Source organism: Leucoraja erinacea, chromosome 28, assembly GCF_028641065.1.
Source record: "Leucoraja erinacea ecotype New England chromosome 28, Leri_hhj_1, whole genome shotgun sequence".
Lineage (NCBI taxonomy): Eukaryota > Metazoa > Chordata > Chondrichthyes > Rajiformes > Rajidae > Leucoraja > Leucoraja erinaceus.
The window spans coordinates 22,580,139-22,599,916 of NC_073404.1; the positions used below are offsets into that span (position 1 = coordinate 22,580,139).

The 19,778-nt window shown below is 43.6% G+C and overlaps 1 protein-coding gene across 5 annotated transcripts in view; it reads left to right on the forward strand.

The window, feature by feature from the left end:
* LOC129710784 (syntaxin-1A) overlaps positions 1–19,778 on the forward strand; it is a 195,271-nt gene that overhangs the window by 146,898 nt on the left and 28,595 nt on the right. For all 5 annotated transcript variants that reach the window (XM_055658026.1, XM_055658022.1, XM_055658024.1 and 2 more), the window contains exon 7: positions 13,942–14,015. In XM_055658026.1, coding sequence (XP_055514001.1) covers positions 13,942–14,015 — 74 coding nt within the window. The remainder of the gene's footprint in view (positions 1–13,941; positions 14,016–19,778) is intronic.

The window sequence follows — 19,778 nt, forward strand, 5'->3', positions numbered from 1 at the left end:
ATGCAGCTACTGTTGTAAAGTAGACCAACGCAATGGTCAATTTAAAATTATTATTAGTTAGTAACTAGTAGCGATCAGCAGCACAAGGTTAGCAGGTCGGTTAAAAGCAATTTTGGTTTAAAAAAAAAAGAAGGCTTTAGTAAATAGTATATTCCTGACCACGCGGGATTGATCATGTTCAAGATCGTTGAATTTATTGTCATATGCATAAAAACAGTGATGTAAAGATACAATGCAAAATGTGGCTTGCAGCATGTCACACACACAGACTCAGAGAAACGCACAGAAACAAATTATACATCATTATTAAAACTGTGTGTGTCATTTCACCTTTGATTCACATCTCCTCGAAAACATGATGCCGAAACGGTGAAAATTTTACATATTCAGGTAGAGATTTACCTCATGATTTCAATAAAACCCTCACCTGTAAATTTGGGTAATTATTTCCCGAGTTTTTCACTAAAATAGTTCCCAAATCTGACTTTTTTTCAAATCTAACCGCTGGCCAGCTGATGACTTCACAATGCCTTTGCTCGTGGCCCACCTGGCTCGTGGCCCAGCTCACCCGCCGGCTCTGGATTAAAGCAGCTGCTGGCAACGCGCAGGCGCACTGTTTACCACAAGTTATGTCACCATCCTGTCCCCTCGCCCCGAGTGAAGTCACGCCCCTATCCCGCCCCCTCCCTCCCGCTGCTAACCGGTCCTATCCTGCTCCCCCCTCGCTGATACCCGCTCCAGGTTTCCAGAGAGTCGGGCCGGGTACTCTCCGGTTCTCTCTCTCTCTCCTCACTCTCTTTCTCTCTTCTCTCCCTCCACCTCTCTCCGGTTTTCTCCGCCTCACTCTCTCTCTCCCGGCTCCCCTCCTCCTCCCCTCTCCTCCCCCTCTCCTCCTCTCTCCCCCCCCCCTCCTCTCCCCCCCTCCTCCCCCCCCCTCCCCCCCCCTCTCCCCTCCTCCCCTCTCCTCCCCCTCCCCCCCCCCCCCCCCCCCCCCCCCCCCCCCCCTCCCCCCTCTCCCCTCCCCCCCCCCCACCCCCCCCCCCCTCTCTCCCCCTCCTCTCTCTCTCTCTCCGCATGTTGTACATGGTCTCATGTCCTCCCCCTCTCTCTCCCCCCCTATCTCCCCCTCTCCCCCCCCCCCCTCCTCTCTCCCCCCTCTCTCTCCTCTCCTCTCTCTCTCTCCCCCTCCCCCTCCCTCTCCCCCCCTCCTTCCCTCTCCCTCCCCCCCCCTCTCTCTCCCCCTCTCCCTCTCTCCCCTCTCTCCTCCCCCCCCCCTCTCTCTCCTCCCCCTCTCCCCCCCCCACTACTCTCTCTCCCCCCTTTCCCCCCCCCCCCCCTCCCACCCCCTCCTCCCCTCTCCCCTCTCCCCCCCAGCCCTCCCCCCAGCCCCCTCCCACCCCCTCCCCCCCTCTCCCCCCCCCTCCCCCCCTCTCCCCTCCCCCCCCCCCCCCCCCTCCCCCTCCCTTTCCCCCCACTCCCCACTCTCTCCCCCTTCACCCCTCTCTCCCCCCTCCTCTCTCTCCTCTGCCCTCGGAATCTTTTATGTTTCTATCAAATTTCATCTAAACTCCAGTGGATGTCAAGTTTGCTCAACTTAAGGTAACAGACATAAAGAACAATTTCAGGGCATCACCGTGGTGCTGTGGTAGAGTTGCTACCTTACAGCATCAGAGACCCCGAAGTTTGATACTGACTACGGGTGCTGTTTGTATGGAGTTTGCACGTTCACCCTGTGGTGTTTCTCCAGGTCCTCCGGTTTCCTCCCACATTCCAAAGAAGTGCAGGTTTGTAAGTTAATTGGCTTCTATAAAATTGTCCCTAGTGTGTCGGACAAAACTAGTGCACGTGATCGTTGGTCAGAGCCGATTCTGTGGGCTAAAGGACCTGTTTCCATGCTGTTTCGTTAAACCTAACACTTAGATATGGATTAAATGTTGTGCAAGCAAAGACTTGGCCGTAACATGGAAGGACAGGTTCTTGGGAATGCAAATTTTGGAACTGGTGGTGTGAATAAGACAACATTAGCTAACAAAACTAGTGCAGTAAGAAATATGCCACTGCCAAAGCAAAGGGAGACCCAGAGGAAATGGTTTTATGAATGTGTTATCAGAAAGAAGGTCATGTATAATGAATGAAGTGAGTCAAGTCTAGATTATTAGAATATGGCGCATGTGTTGAATAGATTCCATACATCAATTTTCGCAAAGACAAACCAAGTTTTTTTTTCATCCTGGTAAATGAAGGAAATTAATCTATTACAAACTAATGAATGTGTATTTGAAAACCGGAGCTACTTAGATATCCACAAGGATCCAGACCGAGCAAAGTACATCCCAAAAATAGTCAAAGAATTAACATAGAATGATACAGCAGAAGAAAAGGTCTTTCAGCGCACAATGTCTATGCCGAACATGATGCCAAGAACATCACTATTCTGCCTGCAAATAATCCACATTGCTCCATTCCCTGCATATCCATATGCCTGTCCAAAAGTCTTTTAAATGCTACTAATGTATCTGCTTAATTCGCTACCCCTGGCAGCGTTTTCCAGGCAATCACCATCCTCTGTAAAAAAAACTTGCCCCGCACATCTCCTTTAAACTATGCCCCTCTGACGTTAAAACGATGCCCTCTAGTATTCGATTTTTCCATCCTGGGAAAAATATTCTGACTGTCTCCCCTCTCGGTGCTTTTTAACTCAGACGTAGTATACTTGATATACTAATTTGATATACTTCTTTCAGGTCTCTGTCCAACCTATCCCTGTAGCTAATAACCCCAATTCCATGCACCATTGTAGTAAACCTTCTCTGCACCCTTTACAAAGCCTCCACATCCTTCCTGAAATGGGGCCACGAGAACTGCACACAATATTTTAAAGAATATTCTGAAGGCGGGTCTTGACCTGAAACGTCACCCATTCCTTCTCTCCAGAGATGCTGCCTGTCCCGCTGAGTTACTCCAGCATTTTGTGTCGACTCACAATATTCTAAATATGGCCGAAACAAAGTCCATTAAAACTGTATTATGACTGGCTGCCTCTTATACTCAATGCCTTGACCAATGAAGGCAAGCATGCCATATGTCTTCTCTACCACTGCTTGTGTTATCACTTTTAGGGAGTTTTGGACTTTTGGACTCCCAAGATCCCTCTGTACATCAATGCAGTTAAGGGTCTCCCAAAGTGTATCACCTTACGGACATATTAAATGCCGTCTACTACTTCTCTGCCCATTTCTGTACCTGATCTATATCTGCTTGTATACTTTGGCATCCTTCCTCAAAGTCCAGCAATCTTGGTTTCATCTGCAAACCTATAACTTTCCACTGGCCGCAGACCTCCAGCCTGAATATTGTCCTTCCACCACAACCTTCTGTCTTCCATCAGTAAGCCAGTTCGAAATCCATACGACCAATCTTGTGGATCTACCATAGGGGACTTTATCAAATGCCTTGCTAACATATACAGCCCTATCTTCATCGATCATCTTCATCACCTCCTCAAAAAAACCTGATCAAATCAGTAAGGCACTTGATGCTTTGGCAACTTTCGGTAAACTGTTTACAGGTCTGTTCCTCTACCTCCCATTTGCTATTGGGAGTCCTTGCACCTTTCTTCGAGTGCTTGCAGCTTTCTTATTCTATGCCCAACTCATACCGCCTCCGCGGACGAATACTCCATCATAAATTTCCTCCTCCAACCCTCCGTGGAGGAGGAAATGAGTGATGATTTAATTAATTTTTTGCAGAGTTCAGCTATGCAAGAAATCCTCATGGATTATGACTACCATTTTCAAAATGAGTAGAGTGTGGACATGGTGATTACAGGCCAGTTAGTCAACATCTGTGGTAGTGCTGTTGAAGCATGCCGTCAACAAAGACTCAAAGGAGGACTTGTCACCCTTCATACAGCAAATCAAGAGGCAACTGCTTGGCTAAAGGACTTTGCATTCGCTAAATAAAATAAATAAATGTGGTAGTAAAATTGCTCAAAGGACTTCTGCAGCATGCAATAAATGTATTTTTTTAACAGCATAGGTTCTTAGGCAGCTGTCAACATGTTTTGAAACAATAGGTGATGCCTCACAAGCCTGCTGGCATCTATGTTGAAGCCACTATACTAGCCAGCTAGTGAAATCTAATAGATGTAGTTTGTTTGGGTTTTCAAAAGACATTTGACAAAGCTCTTCATGCAAGACTAGTAAGGAAGCTTATGGCTCGTGGCATAGTAGACAGGTTGTCTGATTTAATTCAGAATTGGCTTTGTTACCATAGTCAGCGGAGGATGATCAGTGTGAAGCATTTTGCTTCAGGAAGAAATGCCTGCAGTGAAGCTCCACGGGGATTGCACTAGAATCCCTCTTGTTTACAATTTTTGGGAATGATACAAAGCAGGATGTCTGCAGTATTTTGTATTTTTAAGTTTGATGCAAAGTTTTTGTGAACTTTGAAATTGATTATATTCATAAACAGATAGCGTTGCTTTCATGTAGAGAAGAATCTATCAGAGGCTATTTGAAAAATAAAAGGGTTCCATTATGAGACTTCACGAACATTGGAAGTGAACAACTCAAACAAAAATGTCACCAATCAAGTTGCATTGGATTAAATCAGAGTGTGTTGGATGGCAAGCTAGAATTATCTATGATAATGTTGTGTCAGTTAAACATAACAGTATAAAACAAAGCAGTAGGCCATTCGGCATTTTGTGCATGCTGTGCCATTTCAGTGGATCATGGCTGAACTTTAACCTCAGCACCACTTTTCTGCGCCAATCCTGCTTTATTTGTCTCAGATGCAACTGCACAGCGAAATTCGTTTTGCATCTATTACACTTGCAGGCGCCGCCATTTTTGGCGCCGTTATTCAAAATCCACAATCCGGTCAGCCCACGCACTCGATGTACTGGAAAAGTCCCCGCAAACCGACATCCTTCTCCTCTCCTCGCCTGGCCATCTTTGTGTCCCTGGGGCACCTCCTGCAGCTGACCTTGAAGACGCTGGAAGTAATACCCGGTTTAACCTCCTACCGGCCCACTCCTAGTGCCCGACGTCTCCAGCTTCCTCCTGGTTACAAAGAGCCTTCGGTCACGTTCCCGGTCACATCAGCCGCCGAGCCTTCGGGCGAAGTCCCGCCGACCAACGAGTTTTTGGGCGTGAACCACGGTCGTTTAGCACCTCGGGAAATCCTTCCCTTAATAACCAAACATTTATTAACCTCTTTCTTGAATATACCCAGTGGCTGAGCCTCTACAGAGGTTTTAATGTATAATTCAAAATATTATTTTCCCTGCAATTCAGTTCCCCTACTCAAACAAAAATAGAGCTTAACTTATGTAGCAACGTTCATCATTTTAAGATTTTCCAACTTGCTTACAGTGTTTAAGCCAAAATAAGTTATTTGCTACATGTAAAATATGGCAACTAATTTGCACACGGCCAAAACAGCAAGGTCCCAATACAATAGTTACATTATTTTAGATAGGTCATTGCTCATTAAATTGATTTTAGAATAAATATGGAATAATCCTTTATTGTTTCGGAATGCCAAGGGACTGATGAAATAAGTGCCCCTGTCTCACTCTGGATTTTCATATTTGTCTGTGCTATGTTTCAAGAAATATTCTACTGTGTTACAGTTGTCTGCACAGATACTCAGCCAGAGCTGTATTCGAGCCTGTGTTCTGAATTTTTTCTAAATCCAACCTACCATTGTCATAAAATGTACAGACTCAAACATGCTCTGCTTCAAGGTGAAACACCAAATTTTGATGAGTAACAGTCGATGCATGCAGTAATAACTAGGCAAATCATCTTGCCCTCTGAGTGCTGAGTCACATTGGTATGGGGCGGCCTGATCCTAACCTGAATTCAAATGTTACATTAAAATGGGCATGCAACCCAAAAACCTAATTTCTACAGATCTAAAAGCAAACTGCTGGAGGATCTTAGCAGGTCAGGCAGCATCTATGGAGGAAAATGGACAGGCGATGTTTTGGGTCAGGACACTTCTCATTGTCTACCCGTTCCTCTGGCAGTTAGATTTTTACTTAAGATTCCAGCATCTGCAGTCTCTTGTACCTCTGACACATAGTCAGGTCCTTCAGAGCCAGTTTGGGTTGCTAGACTTAATTATGTTCTCGTTTGGCAGACTAAAGGTCTTCTTGCGATGGTTTCATACAGTCATAGATTTGTTCAGCACAGAATTAGTCTCTTCAGAAATAGCCACTGTGTCTATACCAACCATTGTGCTTTTCAACACCAATACCACTGGTGTGCATTCATTCAATATCCCTCTATGGCTTGCTCGGTCAAGTACCTGTCAGGATGGACACAAAATGCTGGAGTAACTCAGCAGGTCAGGCAGCATTTCTAGAGAAAATAATTAGGTGCGTTTCAAGTCGAAACACTTCTTCAGACTGCGAACCAATCCGAAACGTTACCTATTCCTTGACTCTAGAGATGCTGCTGACCCGCTGAGTTACTCCAGCATTTTGTGTCTTCCTTCGGTATAAACCGGCATCTACAGTTCCTTCCTACACAAGTACCTGTCAGGGTACCTCTTCAATGTTGTTGCTGCCTCTGTCACCAACTCATTCCAGATACCAACTCCTCCATGTGAAAAACCCACCCTTCAGCTCCCTATGTATCCCCTCCCTCTTACCTTAAACCTATGCCCTCTAGTTTTAGACACCTTGTCATGGGAAGTAGCCACTGGCCGACTACCCTGTCTACATGCCTCTTATAATTTTAAATATCTCAGCCACCTATGCTCCAGGGAGAATAGGCACAGCTTATCCAATCGTTGTTTACAACTGGATCTGGATCTGGATGTAATACGCTGAAAAGCTCCAGATAGAGCATCACTCAGCACTAACTCAAGCCCTCCAATCTAGGCTTGAATCTTCCATGCATCCTCTCCAGCTTAATCACATCTTTCCCATATTTCCCACATTTATGCAGTCATCAGCAAGAATTTGCATTTGTGACTACCTGGAATAATGCTCTGAAGCTGAGATGATTGAGCTTGAAACCACAGCCTTTGCATGATGTATGAATTCCAGCCATCTATGTATTTTCCCTACGATGTGCATTAATTTCCACATTTGATACCACGTTCAGTTAAAAGTTCCTTTGGAGTCGCACTCAATTCCCTCTGGAATTCAGCTCTTTGGTCCATGTTTGGACTGGAGCTGAGTGATCCTGGCAGGAACACAACTGGGCTTCAGCGACCAGGTCAGTGGCGATTTTGTGCCGCCAGCTTGCACTGCCCACAACACCTAACATCAGCGTGCCAAAGTCTGAGATGCACTGGGAACTAATCCATTTGGGTGATAACTTTAACTTGTTTCCCTCTTGGAGCCGTGCAGTAATAAGAAGCAAAACCAAGCATCAGCAAACTTCAGTCGGGTAAAATGAGACAGAGCAGATTGCTCCTCTGCCCAGACCAAGCTGTCTGAAGTGACAACAGTTTAATTATTTTTGATCTTGTTCCAATTCCTCTGCACAAATGTGACCTCCGGCTGTATTTTCTTGCAAGTCCATGAGAGTATTTGAATGGGAAATTTTGGGTGAGGTGATTAATAATTTGTTTTTATCTTAATGTCTGCTTAAGTCCCCAGGGCTTGTCGATTTCTAGATAAACCTGTTGGTTTAACTGGTACTGTGACAGGCTGAAAGAAATCCACCACAGGTACAATGGACCCACGTGGCAGCACGGACCATTAAGGTTCACTCTATAATTCTACTTGGTTCCGTTCAGTCTTTAGTTTAGTTTATAGATACAGCACGTAAACAGGCCCTTCGGCCCACCGAGTCTGCACCAACCAACGGTCCCCACACATTAACACTATCCTACACACATAGGAATAATTTTACACTTATACCAAGCCAATTTACCTACATGCCTGTTCATCTTTAGAGTGTGGGAGAAAAGCCATGCGGTCATGGGGAGATCATTCAAACTCCATGCAGACAGTGCCTATAGTCGGGATCGAACCCAGGTGTCCGGTGCTGCAAGTGCAGTAAGGCAGCAACTCTATCGCTGCGCCACCATGCCGCCGGTCTCTGGATTCCCCCTTTCTTATAATGGATTGTCAAGGGCATGATTGTTCTTGTGTTTCCTTGGGGTATTTTTTAACCCCAGCATATTTCCAGTATTTTTCCAGTTGATCTGCATATTGTAATCTGACCTGCCCTTGCCCTATTGTCATTTCTCGCGTTAGAGGGTGTGGTTTAAAAAAAAAAAAAACATCCAGATCCTCGGCAGAGATACAGAACACACTTTAAGGGTATACTTATCCCACCAGTAGTCCTCCCTTCAAATACCACTGGAAATGTCATCTTCCTGGTTCTTTACTCCACTTAGCAAGTGGCAACTCAATAAGAAAATGAAGACAGACGTGGAGAAGGGTATTGAAATAAAGGATTTGCGTGATGACAGTAAATTAAACAAGACTAAGATTTCGGAAGAAACGACGGGAAGTTCCATCCAGACCCACTTGCCTGGTAGGTATTTAGATGAGTAGACGAGTTCAAGTGTGGAGAGATATTATTCGAACACCCTGTGGATTCAGTTCTCAAACTTTAAGCTATTTGGTTTATGCTGCATGACTGCCATAATGTTATTATCGTGCTTCGAGAAAAAATAAATAAACCTCCAACATTGTAATTGGTTTCTGAAGTAGCCTGAGAGCACCAGCTCTATAGTCTAGAACTGAAGCAGGGGGAATTTATTTGGGGCAAATGTCTCAGGTTTAATATGTGCAGAGATGGTTTGTGTTTCACCAATCCCGAAGAGAGGTGAAGAGGAATTTTTTTAATAAGTGTGCTTCCTGCTGTTTGACATGATTTGTATTGGAGCTGAAATGATTTGAAACAAATAATTTTACACAAAACTAAACCAGATAAAGTAAGCTCTCCAGCTGGAGAGGTGGGGTTTGACTAGTTGCCTAATGTCAATACATTTACAGTTAATATTAAATATGCCACAGTGATGCAGTGGGTAGACCTGCTGCCATGTTGCTCTTGTGGTCCCAAATGTTGGGGCCATCTGTATGGAGTTTATCTGACTATGAGTTTCCCTTGAGTCCTTTCCTTCCACCACCAAAAACAATGCTGGTTGTTACGTTAATTGGCTTCTGTAAACTAACACTCAAGTAGGTGGATGGAGAATCCATGGGTATGTGGGAGAGGAAATTAGTAGCAGGGAAATTAATAGGGATTGGGATGGGTGTGGTTGCTTGGGGATTCGTTTTTTCTGTTGTATGAAAATATAAGTTAAGCTTCTGCAAGAAATCTGAAACTTGGACAAAACCTATCTTTCGTGTTATTATTTACTTCAACAGAGTAGTTTGGCTTTTATTTTATGGTATTCCCACTGCGGGTCCAATGTGTGAATCAGTCGGTGCATGTGAATTGGTGTTTGTGTGCATATGTTTACGTGAATTCATGATCAAAGTCCGTGTCTGTGTATTGTTAAAGATTAGAACAGTTCAGCAGAGGAAAAGGCCCTTTGACCCACCATGTCTGTGCTGAGGTTGCTAAGGACTATTTTGGCCAAAATAGTCTGTTTGCCGTGTCATGCACAACAAAGAGAAATGCTTTTTACCGCTGCTGGACAGGAGTTATTATTCTGTACGCCTGCCAGGAGCTCAAACAAAGATCAGGTCTAATTTTATACAAATAATTTGTTGGCACGCCTTGCTCTCTGACTGGAAATCCTATTTTGTAAAATCATACACCATCATTTTAGTATTGGTATACTGCCACTTTAATACTGGAACACAATGGTTGATGCTATTGGGAGTGAGAATATAAATCTGCATTAGTTTTCGCTTCAGCGCCCGACTTTCAAAAGGGCAACTTTCATGCTTCATATTCATTTCATAACTGCCAAATGTTTTGCTCATTAATTATGATTTGAAACTTATACTTCTGTTATATTTTGTTTCAATCAATATGGCAGATCCCCTATCCAAATAATAAAATCTTTTCCACTTCACATTCAATCCAGCACTTCCAGTTTAGTTGATGAGGGAAAGGAACTGGATTGGTGGGGGAGAGCATCTGTGTTCTACAATGTGTGTCAATAGGCGCACATTTGGCAGAGACCAGAAGTTATACTGGATCGATGTTTTTGATTCATTAAACTTCATTGTCAGCAAAGGGCGCCAGGTACCCTGATTACATGCAGCAACTGTTGCATTTCCCTGGAGAAAGGGCAAACCATAAATTGCCAAGAATTGCAGGTGATGTGGAAAGGCTAAAGCCATTGATTACCATGGGTGAGAGGTTTGAAATAGCATAATTATAGCTTTCACATCTTTATAAATAGAATTTTCAACACTAACTCAAAATAGAGCAAGCTTAAATTAGTAATTAGAAAGCCAATGTTAGTTTGGTCACCAGGAGAGTATTCAATTTGTGAAATAAATTATCATTCCAAGCGAACAGCCTTTTCAATCCAATAATGGATTTCTGAAAATTGGTGAATGAACTGCTCTGCGGACTCTAACTGTGCATTCAAATTTTACTGTAGGCCAAGCAGTATAATGCCCTCGCTGCATGATTGAATCAGCACTGAAGATGACCAGACCAGAGATTGAAAATATGTTGACACCCTACCATCAGAGACTAGACTTGCCACTGTAGCATCACGGCCTGGTTCGGCAACTCGAATGGCTAGGAATGAAGATTATAAAGAATGGTGGAAGCTGTCTCAAAAAGGCAGTCATTATCATCAAAGACCCACGCCATGCTCTCATTTAGCTTCTACCTTTGGGAAGAAGATACAGGAGCTCGATAACCATGACCACCAGGTTCAAGAATAGCTTCTTCCTGACAACCATCAGGCTCTTGAACACTACGCAATATTAATCTCAGCAACTGTGACCTTCAGGACACATAGTACTGCAGTGACTCAGCAGATCAGGCAGTATCCCTGGAGCACATGTATATGTAATGTTTCAGGTCGAGCCCCTTCCTCAGGCTGATTGTACGGGGTGGGGGAGGGAGAAGAATAGTGAAGAAGGCACTCGACCCACATCGTCATCTATCCATGTTCTCCAGGGATGCCACCTGACCTGCTGACTTACTCCAGCACTTTGTATCTCTTCATGTATAAACCAGCTTCTGCACTTCCTTGTTTCTAAGCCATGACCTTCTATGGGCTGTGTCTTTGATTGCACTACAGAGTTCGGCTTTGGCACTGTTATGGTTATGCAATATTAAGATTATTAATTTATTGAATTTGTTGGTTATTATATATTATTGCTTTTACAGGCCTGCTAAGCTGCTTCATGTAAGGATTTAATTGTTCCGTTGTCAGTACATATGACATTTAAACACACTTGACTCTTGACCGATCTGATCACCAGCTACCACACTAAGGACGTGGCTGTGGTGCTGTGACTCAGAATAACATTGCTTTGTGCACCGCCTGCTTTTCATGCAGAGCTGTGCATTTAACTGTGGCCCAATATTTGCTGGGGTGGAGCCTCCTGCAGCAGGCCCTGTGTAACAGGTCGGTTTCCTTGCCCTACTGCTCAGAAACGGTTTGTACCAACGCAAGGAAGAATCTTCTTGGAAGGTTTCCTCCCACATTCCAGAGATGTGCTGGTTGGGAGATTAATTGGCCACAGTGAATTTTCCTCTAATGTGCAAGTGAGTGTTGGAATGTGTGGAGAATGGGATTAATGTGGGATTAGTGTAAGTGGGTAGTTGATGGTTGTCATGGACTCAGTTGACGGAAGGACCTTTTTCTGTGCCGTAGCTCTCAATGGCTCTAAGGTTGCCAACCTCTGGAAATATTTTTCCAAGAGATGTCTGAGCTATTTTATCTACCCAAAGTATTTCTGATTCGATTTTTGGACTGTTGGATAACAACAGATATGAAGATCAGAAAGGGATAAACCAAAGATGAGATCTGTCTTGCCGTTTTTAATGATGGAACAGGATCAATGTTCTCTTTCCACTTATGTTATCAATATTCTTACGTTCTTAACTTGCTCGAAGTGCAGACTGATAATGGAGCATTGGGACCTCTGGGACTGTATACAAAGACCAAGTGTGTTTCATAAATGAGATTTAGGATGAAAGAGAAATAGAGTGATTAAGATAGAGGAGAAAAAGAGTACTTTTGATCCATATATATTACTTTTTAAAATATTCTAAGAATTTACTACCTGGGGGAGTGAGACACTTCAGAACCAATTGTTCTTTATTTACATAGAAGATGTGTGTTATTGGAGAATCATAAGTCTCCTATGAACGTAACTCTCCTATGAACTCCTCTAATAATCATTTAAATACAATTTGTATTCATTTTTAAAGCTCAAATATATTAGTTTGATAAAACTCATATGGAGGTGAACAACAAGCTCCACTTTTGTGAATCTAATCATGGAAGAGATTAAAACTACGCACCCACCTCCCTGCTGGCTCTCAAACAATTCTAATAACTTTATCCTCCTTTCTAACGGAAACTGTAAAATACACACCAAACAACCATCACCAGTACACAATCTAATCAGGCAGCTTCCTTACTGATCCAAATTTCATGTTTAAATCCTCCATGGGGTTTGAAGAATTCAAATTCAGACACGCAAATAAATATACAATAAATAGCTATTATCAGTAATGAAGATAAAGAAATTCTTGGATCGTCTTAAAAAACATATTATTCATTGTTCTTCAGAGAAATATTCAGACATTAGGGGACAAAGTGCCGGAGTAATTTAGTGGGTTAGGCAGCATCTCTGGAGAACATGGATAGGTGACATTTAGGTTCGGGACCCTTTTTCAGACTCGGTCTAAAAAACCTGAAACGTCACCTATCCATGTACACCAGAGATGCTGCCTGACCCGCTGAATTATTCCAGCACTTTGTGTCCTTTTGTGTTAACCAGTATCTGAATTTCTTGTTTCTACATTCAGTAATCCTTAAATGGTCTTCCCTATCTGTCACCCCAAACACAACAATATGCTTGAGTCTCAACTGCTCACTGAAATAACAGACAGCTCAGTTCATGGGCAATTAGGAATTTTGCTCATGATGCTCATGCCATCCGGATGAATAAGTGTTAATCCTGGCTAAATTGGACCAGTCAGGACTTCAAAATGGGGTTAAGTTTCGGGGCTTCCTGGGAGATTTGGTCAAATTGGGAAAGCTCTCTGCAGAGATGGGACAGGTGCCAGAGAGTCTGGAGCTTAGATATAATTCATATGCAAAAGGGCAGTGAACCTGCAAGCCTTGTTATACCAAATGCACAGAATGGATTGGGTGGTTACAAACTAGATTACATTTTGTAAATAGGTTGTATATAATGTTGCAGAATCTGACTCTGCTGGATGTTTATTGGATGATGTGTTAAGCCTTGTCTGAAAGCTCTGTAAATCAGGGTGAATGTTTCAACAGTTGACTTCATCAACTTCTGCGCAAGCATCTTAGCTCCAAGCACGCCCAAAAACATGTCATAAATCCCACCCACACTATAATGGGCAGTCTAAAATTTAAAGGCACATGCCATCAATGACATGCAAAACAAGCCAATTGGCCACTACACTGTCTGCGTGAGGCCTAGAGGACTTGAACAGACAGAAGCAAGGATTGAACCCGCGCTGGGGATAGGAACAGTGTTTGATCTGTGACGCGCTTTTGGTAAAATAAACTTTAGTCATTTCAAGTGCTTGATTCAGTACTTTTACTGAAACTAGACTGGGGGGAAGCTCAGAAACGAGCAATTATCATAAGTACATTTTGATAAAGTCATTTTGACCAACACTTGTAGCTGATTTTCAGCAGTGTAAGAGATTGCATAATGCACTGAACATGCAAACATTGTGAATTTATGATATTTATGATCTAGTTTTGAATAGTACACATACTATTTCATCCTATAAACATAACTTAAGGTTGTTTTTTTTAATTTATTTATTCTAGCTGGAAGAACGACCACAAATGAGGAGCTGGAAGACATGCTGGAGAGTGGGAATCCTGCTATCTTCACATCAGGGGTAAGTACAGTATGTGGTGTGTTTTCTCTGTAGCTCTCTGTAACTCTGATACTATTTCTACTGAGCAGGCTGAAATTCATTCCATTTCTTTCCAGCAAAATCATTGCGTTGTGGAATGTTTTGTAAAATAAAAAGATAATAAGTGATGAACAAAGGTGAGAAAAAGCAGCATGCTGGGCTAAAGCAAGGAATTCTACCATTTAACCATCTCACACGGCCAGCACAGAGGTGCAGCGGTGAAGTTGCTGCCTTACTGCGCCAGAGATCCGGGTTCGGTCCTGACTACGGATACTGTCTCTAAGGAGTTTGAAAGTTCTCCCTGTGACCTGTGTGGGTTTTCCCTGGGTGCTCCGTGCTCTATCTCCAAACTAAACTAAACTAAGTTGTGACAAAGTGGTTGGCCATTTAATGAGTCAATGATCAGTTCCTTGGTTTTGTTGGTATTGAGCAAGAGGTTGTTGTTTAATCAGGTGTTTTGTGGTTCTCCTTTATGTTAACTTATCTCCACCTGTGATACGGCCATCAACAGTGGTGTCATCAGTGAATTTATAGATGGCTTTGGCTGCAGTTCTTAGCCAAGAAAGAGAGTAGAACAGAGGACTAAGCAAGCAGCCTTGAGGTGCATCTGTATTGATGGTCAGTGAGTAGGAGATGTTGTTACTGATCTGCACTGATTGAGGTTTGCCAAGGAGGAAGTCACGGATCCAGTTGCAAAGGAGGTACAGAAGCTTAGGTCTTGGAGCTTAATGATGTATTTGGAGGGAATGATGTTGATGTTGAACTCCAAACTGGTCACTGAACAACAACCCAACGATTGTGTTTCAGTTTTCCAGATGGTCCAGAGCATCGTAGAGAGACAGTGAAATAGCATCTGCTGGTGACTTGTGGTGTCTTAGGCAGGAGTTAATTTGCGCTGTAACCAACCTCTTCATTATGGTGGATGTAATTCCTACCGGACAGTAGTCAACGAGGCAGGGCACCATGCTCTTGTTCGGCAACGATTTGATAGACGCCCTTTTGAAGCAGGTGGGAACCTCGGAAGGCAGAGGCAATAGGCTGAGGATGACCTTGAATTCTCCAGCCAATTTGCCCGCACAGGTGTTTAGCACTCAGTAAAAATCATTACTGTAAATAATCCATACTTTCTCCCACTCGGCTTTGAAAGCAAGCATTTTTTTTTGTGTGAGAAGTTTTCAAAGCCGCGTTCAATCATTTGAGTCTATTTCCAGACTCAGTAATGAATCTGATATTCTCCAGCCACAAGGTTGCTTCAAAGTGAAATCAGCAAAAACCACTCAAGTCCAACAGGCCAGTAATAAATAAACAGTGAATAGACTCAATGCGAGTTAGTGTTTAGGGCTGATGGGACTGAAACATTTTTTTTACATTTTGGCTTTAATTTGATTCATTTTATTTATTATTTTACTTGGTCCCATGCGAGTAAATTGAGCGAGTATTAGCTTCATTCATTTCTCTACATATAATATTATACCTCTGGTAAATTCACTCCATGGACATTGGACTACTGTAAATTAAACACATGCATATTTGACCTTGCCAGCCTGGAGCATTAAGAGATGTAGGGAGAGCACAAAGATAAATGGAGGCATGGGGTTTATGTTAATAGTCCAGTAACCCAGAACCCAAATATGTAGTTGAAATAACCCACTTGCAGATCTGAGCCTGTTCTGTCACTCGATACGATCATGACTAACCTTTTGTTGTCCGGTTTTCAGTTCAATCTCCATATCCTCTTGATCCCTTGGTGTGGGCAAATCTTTTGATCTCAAAGAGCAATTACAGCCCTCTGAAGGCAAGAATCTCAAGGCCACTGCTTATCAACACCAATTGTCAATCCCTTCTCATGTGTCAACACTGAAATCTCCAACAAGAGGGAGCCTCTCAACATTCATCCTGCCAGAATCCTGCAGCAATCCCGATTCCATGACATATCTCTTATTCTTCTAAACTTATTCTTCTAAAATTAGTACAGGCCAATGTTAATCCCTTGTAGGATAATCAAGTCACCCCAGGAATGAATCTAAGCTGCATTTCAGGCACCTAAATTGCCCGCACTGCTCCAAGCCTGGATGAAATCTTGAAAAATACAATCCTGTAACCTGGATTTAAAAAGTTCATATCATTAATAGAGTCAAAGCAGCTATTGGTTTGTAATTTTTTTTTAAACTTATGATTCACTAACGTATTTGTAGGAAAATATATCTATCCGCAACTGCAATGACCTAAATATAATTCCAGTAATGTGACAGCCCTCTGAAAATGGGCCAGCAAACTACTCCGCTGTTTAAATCTCATGGTCACAAATATCAGGGGGAAAAAAACAGATTGTACCACTCGTCATCAGCCTAGACACTGATTTTGGGCACTAAGGCAAACTCAACCCATGGAAACTCCCAGAAACATTTGGGCATCTTATCTAAATCAAAAAAGCTATCCCACAAACTGGTGGAACGACAGCCTGCCATGGTCAGATGTGCAGAATCATTCCATTCAGCCAAAGTTCCAGGCTCCTGCATTTGGTTCGTGGGTAACTCCAGCCCAGCTACGAGGCTGAATCGCCATTATGAGGACACAGTTAAGGCCGGATCCAGGAGCCCTCAAAGTTCAACCTAGCCTCCACCAAGTCTCACAAATATTTTGTCACTAATATATCAGCCGCAGATACACTGGCCTGTGAGCATTGGTAGGATTGACCACACAGTTCTTTTGAAGTCTCTTCAATAGCCTTTTTCTATGGTAAGGAGCCTTCACCACCCAGTGATGACACCTTCTCCCATCTCCACCAGTCCCCTTCCTCTTGGACTCCCCAGAATGGCCTTCTACCCTCTCTAGACCTCTTTATTTCTAACTGCCGCCGTTACATCAAACATCTCAATTTCTCCACTCCCGTTACCTACTCTAACCTCACCCCCTCTGAACGTACAGCCAAAGCAAATTGGAGGAACAGCATCTCATATTTCGCTTAGGCAGCTTATGGTATGAATATTGATTTCTCTCACTTCAGGTAGACCCAGCATTCCCTCTCTCTCTATCCCTCCCCCACCCAAGTCACACTAGCTTCTCGTTTTCACCCAACAAACAGCTAACAATGGCCAGTTTCCTTTATCATTGTTAGTTTTTTGCATATATTTTATTCATTATTATATTTATTATATTTTATTTTGCGGCCCGACCGGAGAGTCGGAGGCTTCAACTGCAGGTCTGTGGACGGCGGCACCGGGAGCCCGCGGGTCCCTGGAGGGAGACCGCTTTTCAGGGCTCTCGCAACGGCGACTTCCCCCGCTCGAGTTGCGGGGTTGAAGAGCTCCTGGAGCGGGGCCTACATCACTGCCCCGCGCGGCTTGGAATGGCCGCGGGACTCTGCGAGCGCACACCGGGGGCTCTAACACCAAGACTCCTGCGTGGCTTTAATGGCGCGGGACAATCGCCATCGCCAGCCGGGGGCTTTGACTTTGACTCTGACTAGAGTGCAGTGGAGAGATAAGTTTATTTGGCCTTCCATCACAGCGATGTGATGGATGTTTATGTAAATTATATAGTGTCTTGGGTCTATGTGTTTGTAATGTATGGCTGCAGAAACGGCATTTCGTTTGGACCTCAAGGGGTCCAAATGACAATTAAATGTATCTTGTATCTCATTGTTCTTTATCTCTCCACATCATCATCTATATCTCTCGTTTCCCTTATCCCTAACCAGTCTGAAGAAGGGTCTCGACCCGAAAAGTCACCCATTCCTTCTCTCCAGAGATGCTATCTATCCCACTGAGTTGCTCCAGCTTTTTGTGTCTATCTTTGGTTTAAACCAGCATCTGCAGTTCCTTTCTACACACTTCACATTGAAGGCAGTCTCCACCTTGCCTAACATGCTTAATAGTCTGGCCGAAGATCAAATGGCTCCCCAATTATCAGTTGGGTGGGTGAGGCACTAGTAGCCATCTGCAACAGTACTAAATGTCCTCTCCAATTTCCATCTCATCCTGCCATTACAATTTAGACTAGGGACAAATCTCTAGTTCAAATAGAAATGTAGGGAGTATCAAGCAGACAAGATGTCGACATGTTGAAGCTGCGTTTTGCAGACAGAGGTAAGTGATCCCATGACCAGCATATTAAGTCAAAATGGTCCATCCACTGTCATGTGGTGATAAAGAGTAGTGGAACATTAAACAACTAAGACTGCAAAACATCCCTGTCCTCCCTGACATTGAAGTCCAGTTGTTTTTGCACAAGATCAGACGGAAGCATTTGAAACCAGGCCAATGTGCCAAGTAAATGATCCTTCTTAAACCTACACTACAGTGTGAATCCATATCATTCACCTCACATGACATTAATAAAATGCTGCGTGCTCTCTACCTGGCAAAAGCCATCGGACCTACATCATCGTAGTGCTGAAGGCTTGTGGCCTTGAACCAGGCACAAATCAAGCTGGAACACTCAATTTTACTTGATAAAGTGAAAAATTGCCCAGTGTGGCCTGTCCATCAAAGCAAGATGAATCCAATGTGGGCAATTATCATCCTGTCAAACCAAACATCATAGTGCTGAAATTAATCATCATAGGTTCCTTCACATGACATTTGTCACCATTCATCTGGTTTTATCTCATTACAGCCTTTTTCCAAGCAGTCAAAAAAATATGACTTCTAGAAACTGGGTGAGAGTGTCTGTCATTGACATGAATGAGACGGGAAAAATTAAATCTGTAGGAACCGAGATGAAAATCTTCACCAATTGGAATCATTATTAGTGTAAAGAAATATAGTTGTTACTGGAGGTCAAACAAGAGATCAATGATCCACCAGGTGATCATTGCAACAGATCCTGAAGGAAGTGACCTGCACCCACACGTTTAGTTTGGTTTAGGGATACAGTTTGGCAACAGGCCCTTCAGCCCACTGGGTCCACGGCAACCGACGGTCACCTGTACACCAGCTCCATCCTACGCACTGGGGACAATTTACAGAAGCCAATTAACCTGCCAAATAGCATGTCTGAAATGTGGGAGGAAAGCAGAGCACCTGGAAAAAAGCACACACGGTCACAGGCCAAACTCCATACAGACAGCACCCGTAGTCAGTTTTAAACCTAGGCCTCTGGAGCTGAAAGACAACAACTCGTCTGCTGCGCCACTGTACGGGAGCTTTATCAGAAATGGACAGGTTTACTGTTGATTTCTCAGTTTCATAGATAATGGATCACTGAATAGCCACAAGGGCCTGTCCCACTTAGGCAATTTTTCAGCGGACTGCCGGCGACTGTCAAGTTCGCGGCACTCGCCTGAAAAACCGGGAACTGGAAAGGCGACTATCAGAGTGGAATAAACACACACACACACACACACACACACACACACACACACACACACACACACACACACACACACACACACACACACACACACACACACACACACACACATCACAAAGGCAGGGGCCAGGGAAAGTGGGGGAGCGCTGTCTGAAATTCACACGGTGCAAAGCCAAGGTGATACAGACGCACACCGCGATGAACAGGATGGTTAAGACTGTTAGCACAGTGTACGGTAAGTCCTTTAAAAGAGGGGGGAGAAGGAATGGAGACACTTTTAAGAAGCCAGACAACTTTTAATAAGCCAGAGATACGCAGCTGTGAAGTTTGGCGGGCATTTAACATTACCGGTCGGTTTTCCTTGGTTCTGAAAATTCGTGCTTACGTTTTTTTCGTCCAATGAGCCAATGAAAATGACCGGTCAGCAAAGGC